Source organism: Tamandua tetradactyla, chromosome 3 (genome assembly GCF_023851605.1).
Source record: "Tamandua tetradactyla isolate mTamTet1 chromosome 3, mTamTet1.pri, whole genome shotgun sequence".
NCBI classification, from domain to species: Eukaryota; Metazoa; Chordata; class Mammalia; order Pilosa; family Myrmecophagidae; genus Tamandua; species Tamandua tetradactyla.
In genome coordinates this window covers 142,956,662-142,972,200 of record NC_135329.1, presented here as the reverse complement: position 1 = coordinate 142,972,200, position 15,539 = coordinate 142,956,662, and the positions used below count along the sequence as shown (strand labels likewise).

The 15,539-nt window shown below is 39.2% G+C and overlaps 1 protein-coding gene across 4 annotated transcripts in view; it reads left to right on the top strand.

Annotated features, from left to right (window-relative positions):
- The window catches only part of METTL8 (methyltransferase 8, tRNA N3-cytidine), a 147,530-nt gene that overhangs the window by 25,967 nt on the left and 106,024 nt on the right, over positions 1-15,539 (top strand). For all 4 annotated transcript variants that reach the window (XM_077154124.1, XM_077154126.1, XM_077154125.1 and 1 more), the window contains exon 3: positions 10,861-10,952. In XM_077154124.1, the coding sequence (XP_077010239.1) occupies positions 10,861-10,952 (92 nt within the window). The remainder of the gene's footprint in view (positions 1-10,860; positions 10,953-15,539) is intronic.

Here is a 15,539-nt window from a genome sequence, read left to right as displayed (position 1 = left end):
TGATATATTCCAAGCTGATTCTCGAATGTCGGTTCACATCAGTGGGACCTTACAGTATTTGCCCTTTAGTTTTGGGCTAGACTCACTCAGCATAATGTTCTCTAGGTCCATCCATGTTATTGCATGCTTCATAAGTTTAGTCTGTCTTAAAGCTGCATAATATTCCATCGTAGGTATACGCCACAGTTTGTTTAGCCACTCGTCTGTAGATGAACATTTTGGCTGTTTCCATCTCTTTGCAATTGTAGATAATGCTGCTATAAACACCGGTGTGCAAATGTCCGTCTGTGTCTTTGCCCTTAAGTCCTTTGAGTAGATACCTAGCAGTGGTATTGCTGGGTCGTAATCCATTCTGCCATTCTATGTCTTTTGATTGGGAAATTCAGTCCATTAACTTTTAGTATTATTACTGTTTGGATAATATTTTCCTCTACCATTTTGGCTTTTGTATTATATATATCATATCTGATTTTCCTTCTTTCTACACTTTACTCCATACCTCTCTCTTCTGTCTTTTCGTCTCTGACTCTAGTGCTCCCTTTAGTATTTCTTGCAGAGCTGGTCTCTTGGTCACAAATTCTCTCAGTGACTTTTTGTCTATAAATGTTTTAATTTCTCCTTCATTTTTGAAGGACAATTTTGCTGGATATAGGAGTCTTGGTTGGCAGTTTTTCTCTTTTAGTAATTTAAATATATCATCCCACTGTCTTCTAGCTTCCATGGTTTCTGCTGAGAAATCTACACATAGTCTTATTGGGTTTCCCTTGTATGTGACAGATTGTTTTTCTCTTGCTGCTTTCAAGATCCTCTCTTTCTCTTTGACCTCTGACATTCTAACTAGTAAGTGTCTTGGAGAACGCCTATTTGGGTCTATTCTCTTTGGGGTGCGCTGCACTTCTTGGATCTGCAAATTTAGGTGTTTCATAAGAGTTGGGAAATTTTCAGTGATAATTTCTTTCATTAGTTTTTCTCCTCCTTTTCCCTTCTCTTCTCCTTCTGGGACACCCACAACACGTATATTTGTGCGCTTCATATTGTCATTCAGTTCCCTGATCCCCTGCTCAAGTTTTTCCATTCTTTTCCCTATAGTTTCTGTTTCTTTTTGGAATTCAGTTGTTCCATCCTCCAGTTCACTAATTGTAGCTTCTGTCTCTTTAGATCTACCATTGTAGATATCCATTGTTTTTTCCATTTTTTCTTCTTTGTCCTTCACTCCCATAAGTTCTGTGATTTGTTTTTTCAGATTTTCTATTTCTTCTTTTTGTTCAGCCCATGTCTTCTTCATGTCTTCCCTCAATTTATTGATTTGGTTTTTGAAGAGTTTTTCCATTTCTGTTCGTATATTCAGCATTAGTTGTCTCAGCTCCTGTATCTCATTTGAACTATTGGTTTGTTCCTTTGACTGGGCCATATCTTCAATTTTCCGAGCGTCATCCATTATTTTCTGCTGGTGTCTGGGCATTTGATCAGATTTCCCTGGGTGTGGGACCCAGTTGGTTGAAAGGTTTTTCTGTGAAATCTCTGGGCTCTGTTTTTCTTTTCCTGCCCAGTAGGTGGCGCTCATGGCGCTCGTCTGTCTGCACGGCAGTCGGCCCGGGAAACCGCGCGTGGAGGCGGGGGTCGCTGGCCGCCGCGGCTTGGGAGAGTGCCGGTCCTAATTGCCCAGCTGGCCCGAAACGCCAAGCGTGACGGGAGGGCCCCGCTATCCAACGTTCCCAGTCAGACCGGGGAGCCACGTGCGTGGAGGGGACCCCAGTCGCCAGCCGCCCCAGCCAGGAAAACGCGCGCCCCTCGGGTATCTCACCGCAGAAGATTCTCCCTGCCCATTCAGCTGTTCCAGAATGGGGTACGCTGTCTTTTTGGTCTCTGTCGTGACTCCGGGAGCTGTTTCGTATTGTTTCTCTTTCTTTAGTTGCTTTTCTGGAGGAGGAACTAAGACCCGCGCGTCTTACTAAGCCGCCATCTTCTCCGGAAGTCCTGGGCTCTGTTTTTTTTATCCTGCCCAGTAGGTGGCGCTTGTCTGTCTGCAGGTCCCACCAGCAAAAGATGTTGTGGCTCCTTTATTAATGCCACTATTGGTGTTTGGTTGGACCCAGTCCCTCCCACTGTCGGAAACTCCCTCCTCTCCCTCTGGGCAGCCACCTGTGGGGGAGGGGTACCGGTCGCTGGCCGCCACGGCCCGGGGAACTCGCTGATCTGAGACTCGCCGCCGGACCGGTAAGCCGCCTGTGGGGGAGGGGCACCAGTCGCCGGCCGCCGCGGCTTGGGGAACTCGCCGATCCAAGACTCATAGCCGGTCCGGGAAGCCGCCCGTGAAAGAGGGGCGCTGGCCGCCACGGCTTGGGAAACTTGCCTCTCTGAGACTCTCAGCCAGTCCGGGAAGGAGGGAGGGAGGGGCGCCAGCCGCCAGCCGCTGCGGCCCGGGGAGGCACGCGCCGCTCGGGGAGCTCACCTCAGTGGAGTCTCGCAGATGGTCCAGCCAGTCCAGACTGGGGTACGCTGTGTGTATGGTCCCTGCCGTGGCCCCAGGAGCTGTTCTGCACTGTTTCTGGTCACCTAGTAGTAGCTCTGGAGGAGGAACCCGTGGCAGTGCGACAGTATCCGATCCCTCAAAAGGCTCTCCAGGGTGTTTTTTTTTAATCAAATTTGGAAAACTTTCAGCCATGTTTCTTCAGTTTTTTTCTTACCCATTCTTTCTCTCCTCTATTTCTGAAACTTCAATTGTGTTTTTTTAGACCAATTAGTATTATCCCACAATTTGCTAAGGATAGTACATTTTTTTCAATCTTTTTTCTCACTATCCTTCAGTTTACATTAATTTCTATTTACCTGCCTCTGAGTATGCTGACCCTTTCTTTCTTCTGTAGTATCCATAAACTGTTAAGACTACTGAGTGAATTTTTTATTTCAAGTATTATATATGTGTTAGCTCTAGAATTCCCTTTTAAAAAAATGATTTCTGTCTTTGCTGAGATTTCCCCCCATCTATTCATTTATTCTGTCCGTCTTTTCCTTTAAATCCTCAAACATATTTCTAAAAGCTGTTTTAAAGTACTTGTCTACTAATTCTAACATTTGGGTCATCTCAAAGTCTTTATTTATTGACCACCTTTTTGCTTGATTAATAGTTTTTTATTAAAAATGTAGACCTTATGGATGAAATCTTATATTGAGTCTGTGTTAGACTGTCTTTCTTTAAAGTTATTGAGGTTTTTCTAATAGGTGATTAAATTACTGCCAGATCTTCTTGGTCCTGACCGGTTAGATTTTAGGCTTTTTAAGGCTGGGACTATTTTAGTATTGTCCCGAGTCTGGTGTGGTTCTTATTCCTATGGTGTGGCATTTCCAGTTCTTAACTGAATACTCCAAGGTATTTAGAGAGGTCTTTTCACTCTGGCTTAGAATTTCAGTGTCTCCCAGCACGATACTGCCTATCTCCAGTTAGCTCTGTGCCCCAATCCCAGAATCCTCTCTCTCTACCAAGCCATGTGGAGTCTTGCCCTGTGGATGAACAGCAGCACTCAGCTGTAAAAACACTTAAAAAAAGAAGGGAACTCTGTGGCAGACTTCAGGGACCATCTCCTCTGTCCAGCTCCTTCAGTATTCTGCCACACAAATTCTCACCATCTCAGCAACTCTGAACTCTGGTCTCTGCCTCCTCAACTCAACCGCTGTTTGATTGGGCACCGCCTTTCTGCACCACAGACTAGAAACTGTCGCTAGACAGAAAGCCAGGGAAAGTGTGAGAGTGTTTTTCATTTCTCTTCTCTCAAGTACCACAATCCTGCACAAATACCACACTATGGGTTGTCTTAAACAATGGCAATTTATGGTCTCATAGTTTTGAGCCTAAGATAAGTCCAAAACTGAGGCATCAGCAAGGAGATGCTTTCTCCCCAAAGACTGTGGCATTTTTAAAAAATTTATTTATTAATTAAAAAATTAAGAAACCAATTAAAACACCAACATACATAATCAGTAATTCACAATATCATCACTTAGTTGCATATTCATCATTTCTTAGAACATTTGCGTTAATTCAGAAAAAGAAATAAAAAGACAATAGAAAAAGAAATAAAATGAACACAGGAAAGAAAAAAAAAGATTATACCTATCATACCCCTTACCCCTTGCTTTCATTGATCACTAGCATTTCAAACTAAATTTATTTTAGCATTTGTTCCCCCTATTATTTTTTTTTATTCCATATGTTCTACTCCTTTGTTGACAAGGTAGATAAAAGGAGCATCAGACACAAGGTTTTCACAATCACACAGTAATATTGTGGCAGCTATATCATTATTCAGTCATCATCAAGAAACATGGCTACTGGAACACAGCTGTACATTTTCAGGCTGTTCCCTCCAGCCTCTCCATTACATCTTGAATAACTAGATGATATCTACTTGATGCATAAGAATAACCTCCAGGATAACCTTTCGACTCTGTTTGGAATCTCTCAGCCATTGACACTTTGTCTCATTTTCCTCTTCCCCCTTTTGATGGAGAAGGTTTTCTCAATCCCTTGATGCTAAGTCTCAGCTCATTCTAGGGTTTTTCTCAGTCCCTTGATGCTGAGTCTCAGCTCATTCCAAGATCTCTGTCCCACATTGCCAAGAAGATCCACACCCCTGGGAGTCATGTCCCACATAGAGAGGGGGAGGGTGCTGAGACTGCTTGTTGTGTTGGCTGGAGAGAGAGGCCACATCTGAGCAACAAAAGAGGCTCTCTTGGGGGTGACTCTTAGGCCTAAATTTTAAGTAGGCTTGACCTATCCTTTGTGGGGTTAAGTTTCATATGAACAAACCCCAAGACTGGGGGCTCAGCCTATAGCTTTGGTTGTCCACACTGCTTGTGAGAATATCAAGAATTCATCTTGGGGAAGTTGAATTTCTCCCCGTTCTCACCATTCCCCAAAGGGGGCTTTGCAAATACTTTTCCACTCACTGAAGACTGTGGCATTTTGAGGCTGGTTCCGGCAACCCTTGGTCCTTGACTGTTCTGTAATATGGCAATACACACGGCAGTGTCTTCCTTTTCTTCCAGGTTCTGTTGACTTCCATTTTCTGGCTGCTCCCTGTGACTGTCACTCTCTATATCTGAATTTCACTCTGCTTATAAAGGATCTCAGTAATCCAGGTTAAAGCCCAACCTTATTCAGTTGGGTCATACCTTAACTGGAATGTCATGAAAACTCTTATCTACAGTGGGTTCATACCCACCAAAATGTAGACTAAGACCAAGAACATGTCCAAACTGGGGTACACAATTCAATCTACCCCATGGACAGAAGCACAAGTTTATATAGCAGATTAAAGTCATAATTATGAAGATTTTGTAGTTAAATAGACAAATATTTGCATGTGTGTGTGTGCATGCGCACAAATACAGGATGGAAAATTTGAAAAAATAAAGACTTTAATATTAAGATATTTATTTAAATAAGTAAAGTTCTTTGTAAAATTTGCCTTTGGTATCTTAATGGTAATTGTAATAAGTATGAATTTGTTATAGAATTAAGAATTATTGAAATAGTTTTAGGCTAAAACTAATAAACTCCATTTCTTTCATTTACCTAAGGATATTTTATTTTTAATTCACTAGCAACCTAATACCTTTGTCAAATTCGTCTTTAAATTACGTTGTACAGTGAGACTTTTACATACACATTAATGACAAAGACTAGAAAACATTCTGTCCACATAATTTCCTTTAGGTGTTTTTTGGTTGATATCTGATTATTAACAATTTTAGTAGGGATCAGCACCATAAACAGCAGAATTTTCTATGGGTAGGATCCTCAAAAAATGTAAGTACCCAAGCTGGACAATTGGTGTACGTTTTAACTTTTCCAAACCCAACCAAGTACACAATTAATTAGACTCATTTCTCATCAACCTAAAGCCAAAGCAAGGACTTATCATTCAAATGTACCATAGAGATAGAATAGGAAATTTTAAAAATATATAACTATGGGGTGGTGCAATGGTGGCTCAGTGGCAGAATTCTTGCCTGCCATGCTGGAGACCTGGGTTCAATTCCTGGTGCCTGCCCGTGCAAAAAATCTCTTTCTTTAGATAGAGATAGAGATAGCGAGAGAGAGAGAGACAGAGAGATATAGATAGAGAGAGATATGTATTGAGGTCCTAGGACAGCTGACTACCACAAAATTATGAGACTAGTATCACCAGCCATTTGTGAAGATTTTCTTACTCAAAAATCCTATCTTTTATGTTTGAGATTTCTTTTTCTCAAATTCAAATTTTCAGGAAAAAATTAAGTATATTTTGTATTTTCTGCTCAGTTCTCTTTAATTTTTGATTTTTCAAAAGAAAATGTATCCTCCTTTTTATCAAAGGATTGCTGGGTTTTAGTCCCCAAGAAGGACAATGTAAAGTTTTCATGATCATCATATGTCTTAAACATACAATATAGTTTTTATGTAAATTTATGGTTTTTTAAAATGATCTGTGTTCGAAGGAGCTTTACTGATAGTTAAGGGAATTTTAAGACAGTTTTCTCTTACCCCACTATTTTAACTTAATAGTTTTCATTTTACTGTTTAGAATCATCATCTAATGTGTATAAAATTTTATATAGCTGTAATTATAATATATATACAATTCATGATTTGTTAAAATTTCACATTCTCTCATATATACTTTTCCATGTTTCATAGCCTTTATTATATATATATATTTTAAAAATCTACATAATATTACTTAGAGTTAACATAATTTTTTCACCCCATTATCACTGAAGTTGTTACCAGTATTTTTGCTATTATATTTAATGTTTCAGTGAATATCTTTGTACATTTAACTTCTCTGTTCTTTTGAGTTACTTCATTATGCTAAATTCCCAAAACTACAATTCATGGGTTAAACAGTATGAACAACTTTTTTCTTTGGTTGTTGTTAAGTGCCTGTTTATTTTTCAGTTTATTTGTCTCTATGCTTAAAATTTGTTGTATTTGTACTTATTACTTATAAAAACATAAGTGATTCTTATTGCCAGCTATCAGGTTTGCTATAGCTCTTCAAATATAAGAAAACTTCTCTAAAGCTCCAGACCTGGAAGAAGTTTTCATAACTTAAGTGGAAGCATTTTATAGGTTCTTGTGGGAGTTTTTGTAACTGTACAATGGAAAATTGTTGTGCAGGAGTGTAGGGTGTAATATTTCCCTCACTTTGAAGTTAAGAAAATGAGGCAACATAAAGAACTGTATAAGGAAGTTACAGCAATTTAAGAAATAACTAAACTATTAAATACTCAGGAAGAAGCAAGTTAAAGTAGCAGTTTAAAACAAATACTTAAAGCTAAAGAACACATACACTCTCATTGTCTCACAGCTTGATTTTTTACGAGGAAATGGATTGTTCTATTTTCTTTCCTGTATATTGTAAAAATTTTTAAGTGAGAAGCTTGTCTCTAGCTTTAATAATACTATTTTTAAGTGAATATCTTATTGCTTTAATGTTATAACTCTCATTTAATAATATTCTCTATATACACATGGCATATAAAGTATAGTCGCCAGCCTCAAGTTATACAGGATTGCTTACATATATTAAAATAAAGTCAAAACAAAAATCTGTTCCAATCTCAGTCATTAAAACAAGTAGCAAAGCTGCTTAATTATTTGGATTTATATGATTGGATTTTATCTGAAATATTGGTAGTTAGATTTATGTCTCTGAAACTCAGATTTTAAATTTGTTTTTCCTGGGGACCTCAGTATACCAGTTTTTATGCTTCTTAAAAGGAAGCAGTTCCAGGTGGTGCAGTGGTGGCTCATTGGCAAGAATTCTTCCCTGCTGAGCCGGAGACAACCCAGGTTCGATTCCTGGAGCCTGCCAATGCAAAAAAAGAAAAAAAAAGGAAGTAGTTTCTTACCTTTCAGTGGTATATCTATATCCTGATCACTGGGGGTATACCCTCTCGTATCTGGGATACATTATAAAATCCTCAGAGGTGCATCATTATGGTGATTGACAAGCTAACCAAATATTTAGTATGATCATAATTACTATAAACATAATTGCTACCATTCATGATTAATGTGCCAGGCACTGTGGTAAAGTATGCTATATATATCTTACATATATATATATAAATATCTTACTTAATCCTTTCAAAAACATTTTGGGGGGGAATAATCGTGCTCGTTATAGATGAGGAACCAAAGATTTAATAAGGCGATCATGGTCATACAGTTGATAAGCAGCAGAACCAGAATTCAAATCCAAGCTGGTCTCACTTCAAAGGCCATCCTCTTAACCAAAGTTATTATTGTTGTACCAAGGTAGTACAATATGATTTAAAACAGTACCACGCTTATCATCATTCAACTCAGACCAGCTCCTTATTGTCGCCATCAGCCCCACTTTCTCAAAAACTCAGTTTTAAAAACCCCAGAATCATTCTTGACGTTTATTGTTCTCCCAAACATCTAGTTCATCTCCAGGTTATAACTACAAATTCCTTTATTATGTCTTCCCTCCATTTCTTCCCTTCTGTTTTCCACTGAGGTCCATATCACCTCAGTCACGGGACTCATTATTCCTTATACAGCAGCAATGTCCTTCTAATTGATCTCCCTTCCTCCATTCCCTCCCCACTTGATTGTGTCCTACACAGTGCTAAATTGTCCAGCCCCACATGTAAGATCCTCTGAAATCTGACCATTTCCCAGCTTCCAGCTTCATTTGCAGTTACTCAAGAGAACCAAACTCTCCATATTCCCAGCTTTATAATTACATGTGTAATTGTCCCATCTACCTTCCCTCTAACCTAAACTCAAACTCACCTCCTCCATTAAGCCTTCCTAATTTCCCCAGCTGCTACTAACTAACCATACAGCCACTCATCTGGTGCAAACCAAGTTTGCTACATTGTATTATCATTTACTTTTTGTTCATCTGCCTGCATTACTAGAATATAAACCTGTGAAGAGCAAGGATTAAGTCTTAAATCTCTTGGTGTCCCCCACTACCTTGGTACAATAATAATAACTTTGGTTAAGAGAGTGGCCTTTGAAGTGAGACCAGCTTGGATTTGAATTCTGGTTCTGCTGCTTATCAGCTGTATAACCATGATCGCCTTATTAAATCTTTGGTTCCTCATCTATAACGAGCATGATTATTCCCCCCCAAAATGTTTTTGAAAGGATAGTAAGATATCTTTATATATGAAAGATATATATATAGCGTACTTTACCACAGTGCCTGGCACATTAATCATGAATGGTAGTAATTATGTTTATAGTAATTATGATTATACTAAATATTTGGTTAGCTTGTCAATCACCATAATGATGCACCTCTGAGGATTTTATAATGTATCCCTTTCTCATCAATGAGATGACTACAAATATCATATAATAATAATGTGAGCTTTTTTTCCTTATAGTTGTCAATAGTCTAGATGGAACTTGAATTTAGAGTATTCAATTTTTTTTTATTGTTTAGAAAAATGGTTTATTCCAGGGAATTGCTTTACTCATTTATAGTTTTGTCTACTGCAACAAAGGAAATGCAAGCTTTGTAAAAACAAAACAACAAAAAACACCTTTTTTTTGTTTAAAGGCGTTGCTTCTTTTCCAAGAAGGATTATTTTGCAGCACTAAATAATAGATGTGCATGTAGGAAGAATTCTGAAACTAAAAATACCTACAGAGAGTGCCAGATCTTAGAAAAAGTGACCCTTCTTTTTATGCCATATAAACTAGTCTATTTAAATGTAAATGAATCCATTTACAGAAATTAAAGCAACTATAAGAAAAACAAATCCAAAATTACCTTTTTTTAAAAAAGGACAAATACAGGGAGGTACAAAATATTTTAAAACCCGTATCTGTTTGACAGCAGTTTTGGAATGCAAGTATTTATAAAGGAACATGAAAAAAACATTAAAGGATGTCCTATTCTAAATTTTGACTTTATGTATAAATATCAAACTGTACCAGCACCCAAATAATAATGCACCAGGATGTTCTGGGGATAGATAGTATTTCAGCAGCCATTTCCAGGTGTTGACTGGGGCTTATAGCAGAACCATTCTTTAAAAGGAGAACTTTAGGAGTTCAAGGTTTTACGAGCAGTATCAGAAGGAACATCTGACGCAAAATATATTCATTCAACATGGAATTAACTGGTGCCATTTGTCTTCAGCTAATCTAGAATGACAGATGTACCCTCTTGTCACCCTTTTTCTGCTTTTTCCAATTATGAAACATGTTTTATCTGTAACCCATATCATACTTTGAAGTTTGTTCTGTAACTACTTATTAAAATGTACTTTGAATCCCCTTTTTAGTTTATGGCATATTGGAGTGGCTAGAGAGGGAAATACCTGAAACTGTTGAGCTGTGTTCCAGTAGCCATGTTTCTTGAAGATGACTGTATAATGATATAACTTCTACAGTGTGACTGTGTGATTGTGAAAACCTTGTATCTGATGCTCCTTTTATCTAGCATATGGACAGATGAGTAAAAATATGGATAAAAATAAACAAATGATAGGGGGATAAAGGTTATAGAGTAGATTGAAATTATAGTGGTCAACGAGAGAGAGGGGTAAAGGGTATGGTATGTATGAGTCTTTTTTATTTCTTTTGCTGGAGTGATGCATATATTCAAAAAAATGATCATGGTGATGAATACACAACTATGTGATGATATTGTAAGCCACTGATTGTATACCATGTTTAGAATGTTTGTTTGTTTGTTAAGGTTTGACAATAAAAGTATTTTTAAAAATGTACTTTGAACTCTATCACTTTTTTGTATATATATTTTATTTCACAATAAAAAATGTTAAAAAAAAAAAGACGTTTTATGATCTTTTATTTTTTGATAGGGATCACATGCCATGGTCAAAAGAAGAAGAAGCAGCAGCCAAAAAAAAAATAGAGGAAAACTCAACTGTGCGAGTCCATCCAGAAGAACAAGGTAGTCCACTGCGTGTTGTAGTTCCTGGAGCCAGGTTTTTCTGTTTGACCGCCTACTGATTCAGTTCACACTTTACCCTGTTCCCTCTTACTTGTGTCATTACTGTGCCAATTCATGACTTCCTTTTGGGAGAATGCCCATTTCTTCAGTGTAGTGGGACCAAGGTTAATGAAATAAATTACATAATCACCCGATAATTGCTATTCTGGTAGTCATGTTATGGCCCTGTCTGGGAGACAGACAGACAGACAAACAAACACATATGTGGCATTTCAAAGAAAATATTAAAATTTAACTTCTCTTGCTGTACTTTTTCCAGTATGCTATTGTGCATTTACTTGTTAGGAAATTTCAACAAATTCAAAAACTTTGAGTGAAGAAGGTAAAGTCATATCAAAATGTTGCTTGTCTTTTAGGGTAAACATAAAATTTCAATGACAATTTAAGGCCCTTTTCCTGGAGGCCTTTGATATTTAAAGTTTAATTGAAGTAAGGCTTTCCTGACTGTTGTAGTTTGCTAGCTGCCGGAATGCAATATACCAGAAACAGAATGGCTTTTAAAAAGGGGAATTTAATAAGTTGCTAGTTTACAGTTCTAAGGCTGAGAAAATGTCCCAATTAAAACAAGTCTATAGAAATGTCCCATCGAAAGCATCCAGGGAAAGATACCTTGGTTCAAGAAGGCCGATGAAGTTCAGGGTTTCTCTCTCAAGTGAGAAGGCACATGGCGAACAGTCAGAGTTTCTCTCTCATCTGGAAAGGCACATGGTGAACATGGTCAGGGCTCCTCTCTGATCTGGAAGGGCACATGGCAAACAGCGTCATCTGCTAGCTTCTTCTCCTTACTTCCTGTTTCATGAAGATCCCCAGGAGGCATTTTCCTTCTTCATCTCCAAAGGTCGCTGGCTGGTGGACTCTGCTTCTCGTGACTATGTCGTTCTGCTCTACTCTCTCTGAATCTCCTCATTCTCCAAAATCTTTCCTTTTTTATAGGACTCCAGAAACTTATCAAGACCCACTCAAATGGGTAGAGACATGTCATCACCTAATCCAGTTTAACAACCACTCTTGATTAAATCACATCTCCAGGGAGATGATCTGATTACAGTTTCAAACATACAGTATTGAATAGGGATTATCCTGCCTTTACGAAATGGGATTTTGATTAAAACATGGCTTTTCTAGGGTCTATACATCCTTTCAAACCAGCACATTCCACCCTGTGAACCCTAAAAAAGACATGTTTTCCCTGTATACAAAATACATTCATTCCATAACAATAACAGAGAACCTTAAACAATTCTAGTAACATTTTGAGTACAAGATTAATACAAGATTAAAATCAGTACAAAGTCTCATCAAACTTAGTTAAAAACATGGACAGTCCTAAGGCAAAATTTTCGCCATTTCCTCTGGACCTGTAAAACTCAGAACAAGTTATTTGCTGCCAATATACAAAGGACCAGTCGTAGGATACATATACACGTTTCCATAGGAAGGAGGGAACACAGGGATCATCAGACCCATACAGTTTCGAAAACCCACAGGGCAAAGTCCACTAGATTTCAAAGTCTGAGAATCATTTATTTTTGGAGCTTTAGAAAGCAGCAGTGCCACCCTTTCTGAAGGCCTACACAGAGTCCTGCCTCTCTCCAAACACAACCTTGGGGGACACTGGGGAGACCACCTTTGGGCTGCACCCGGGCTCTCTACCATTTCTGAGGCATACACTCAACCCCATCATGTAGTGGCAGCCAGGCACTCCCCAAAACCCAAAGGATGTGTTTCACTGCCCCCAAGGCCTGAAGCGGCATAACTCTTCCACTGCAATTAGGTGGAAGGCCCATCCTCTGCCTTCGGGGCAAACTTACCCTCTTCACGGGCTTGGGTGGGGCCCCTCTCTTGGCCTGAGGCTTCTTGACTTCAGACCTCAGCCTCCATGGTTTTGCCTCTGAAGTTATTTTTCCTCCAATGTGTCCCTTTTCTGAGTCCCCCCAGTACAGACTGGCAGCGACTCTCGTTGGCTTTCTATGAAGTAGCCTTGGACCATGCCCATCCGACATAAGGAGTTTCCATAAATCCTTCCTGAATAACTCCATGTCCAATCCTGGCTTTCTCTGAAAATGACTGATTGGTTCCACATTTGGCCAAGACCTCATGTGGGACACTGTTCTCTGGGGTCTCCCTTCCTGGAAGCCCAGAATTTTCCAGAATATCAATTTCAGGTTTCTTTGTACCCAAGAGTTCAGTTCTCAGCTTATCTCTTTCCTGTCGCATTTCACTATAAACTGAAAGGAGAAACCAGGCTACACAGTCGACATTTAATTTGGAGATCTCTTCTGCTAAATATCCAAGTTCATGGCTTTTAAAATCTGCCTTCCAGCCAAAACCACTCATCAATATTGCCAGATTATCTGCTATTTTAAAACAAGGATCACCTTCCTTCCAGTCTGCAATAGCGCATGCCTCATTTCTGTCTAGAGCCGTTAGAAGTCTCTTTAGAGTCCATGTTTCTACCAACAGTCTCTTCAAAGCATCCCAGGCCTTCTCTATCAAGCTCCTTACAACTCCTCCAAAATCTTCCCCTTATCCATTTAAAAAGCCGTTCCAACATGTTTGGTATTTGCAAACTGCAGCAGCAGTACCCCACTCTCCCGTACCAAAATCTATTCTAGTTTGCTAGCTGCCGGAATGCAATATACCAGAAACAGAATGGCTTTTAAAAGGGGGAATTTAATAAGTTACTAGTTTACAGTTCTAAGGCTGAGAAAATGTCCCAGTTAAAACAAGTCTATAGAAATGTCCCATTGAAAGCATCCAGGGAAAGATACCTTAGTTCAAGAAGGCCGATGAAGTTCAGGGTTTCTTTCTCAAGTGAGAAGGCACATGGCGAACACAGAGTTTCTCTCATCTGGAAAGGCACATGGCAAACAGCATCATCTGTTAGCTTCTTCTCCTGACTTCCTGTTTTATGAAGATCCCTGGGAGACATTTTCCTTCATCTCCAAAGGTCGCTGGCTGGTGGACTCTGCTTCTCATGGCTATGTCGTTCTGTTCTGCTCTCTCTGAATCTCCTTCATTCTCCAAAATGTTTCTTTTTTTTATAGGACTCCAGAAACTTATCAAGACCCACCCAAATGGGTAGAGACATGTCATCACCTAATCCAGCTTAACAACCACTCTTGATTAAATCACACCTCCAGGGAGATGATCTGATTACAGTTTCAAACATACAGAATTGAATAGGGATTATTCTGCCTTTATGAAATGGGATTTTGATTAAAGTATGGCTTTTCTAGGGTCCATATATCCTTTCAAACCAGCACACTGACTTTTAAAAAGTGTTTTTAGCTCTTTCGGCCGTAGCGCCATCTTGCTAGAAACCTCCGCGCCATGAGAGCCAAGTGGAGGAAGAAGTGGATACGCAGGCTGAAGCGCAAAAGAAGAAAGATGAGGCAGAGGTCCAAGTAAACCATTAGCGTGTGCACCCATGGAGACCAGGGGAGCAGAAATAATGGAATGCCAGAGGCTGAGGATGCTGATATGAGTTATTGACTGCAGGCTACTGTCTTGATTCTCTCAATGGATCTAGAACTTCCAATAATTGTCCAACTTTACGAAGACCTGTGAAAGATCTTGTTTGTACCAAAACAGCCCCTTTTGGTCCTTTGCCCTGGACCTGTGACGTTCTGGACTAGTTCTGTTCTCAGTTGTAACACGTGTATAATAAACCATCTCTTTCGTCTTAGCTAAAGAAAAAAAAAAGTGCTTTTAAAGTATTTACGAATCCCCTTTAAGAAATGGTGAGAAAAGGGGAAAACTGAATTTCCCTAAGTTGAATTCTTGATATTCTCATGAGCATTGGGGACAACCAAAGCAATAGGCTGAGCCCCCAATGTTGGGGCTTGTTCATATGAAACTTAACCCCATAAGGATAGGTCAAGCCTACTTAAAATTAGCCCTAAGAGTCACCCCCAAGAGAACGTCTTTTGCTGCTCAGATGTGGCCTCTCTCTCCAACCAACACAACAAGCAAACTCACTGCCCTCCCCCTGTCTATGTAGGACATGACTCCCAGGGGTATGGACCTTCCTGGCAGGGTGGGACAGAAATCCTAGAATGAGCTGAGACTCAGCATCAAGAGATTGAGAAAACCTTCTTGACCAAAAGGGGGAAGAGTGAAATGAGACAAAATAAAGTGTCAGTGACTGAGAGATTCCAGAGTCGAGAGGTTATCCTGGAGGTTATTCTTATGCATTAAATAAAATCACCTTGTATGTCATGATGTAATGAAGAGGCTGGAGGGAACGTCCTGAAAATGAAGAGCTGTGTTCCAGTAGCCATGTTTCTTGAAGATGATTGTATAATGATATAGCTTTCACAATGTGACTGTGTGATTATGAAAACCTTGTGTCTGATGTTCCTTTTATCTACCTTATAACAGATGAGTAAAACATATGGAATAAAAATAAATAATAGGGGAACAAATGTTAAAATAAATTTAGATTGAAATGCTAGTGATCGATGAAAGGGAGGGGTAAGGGGTATGGTATGTATGCATTTTTTTCTGTTGTCCTTTTATTTCTTT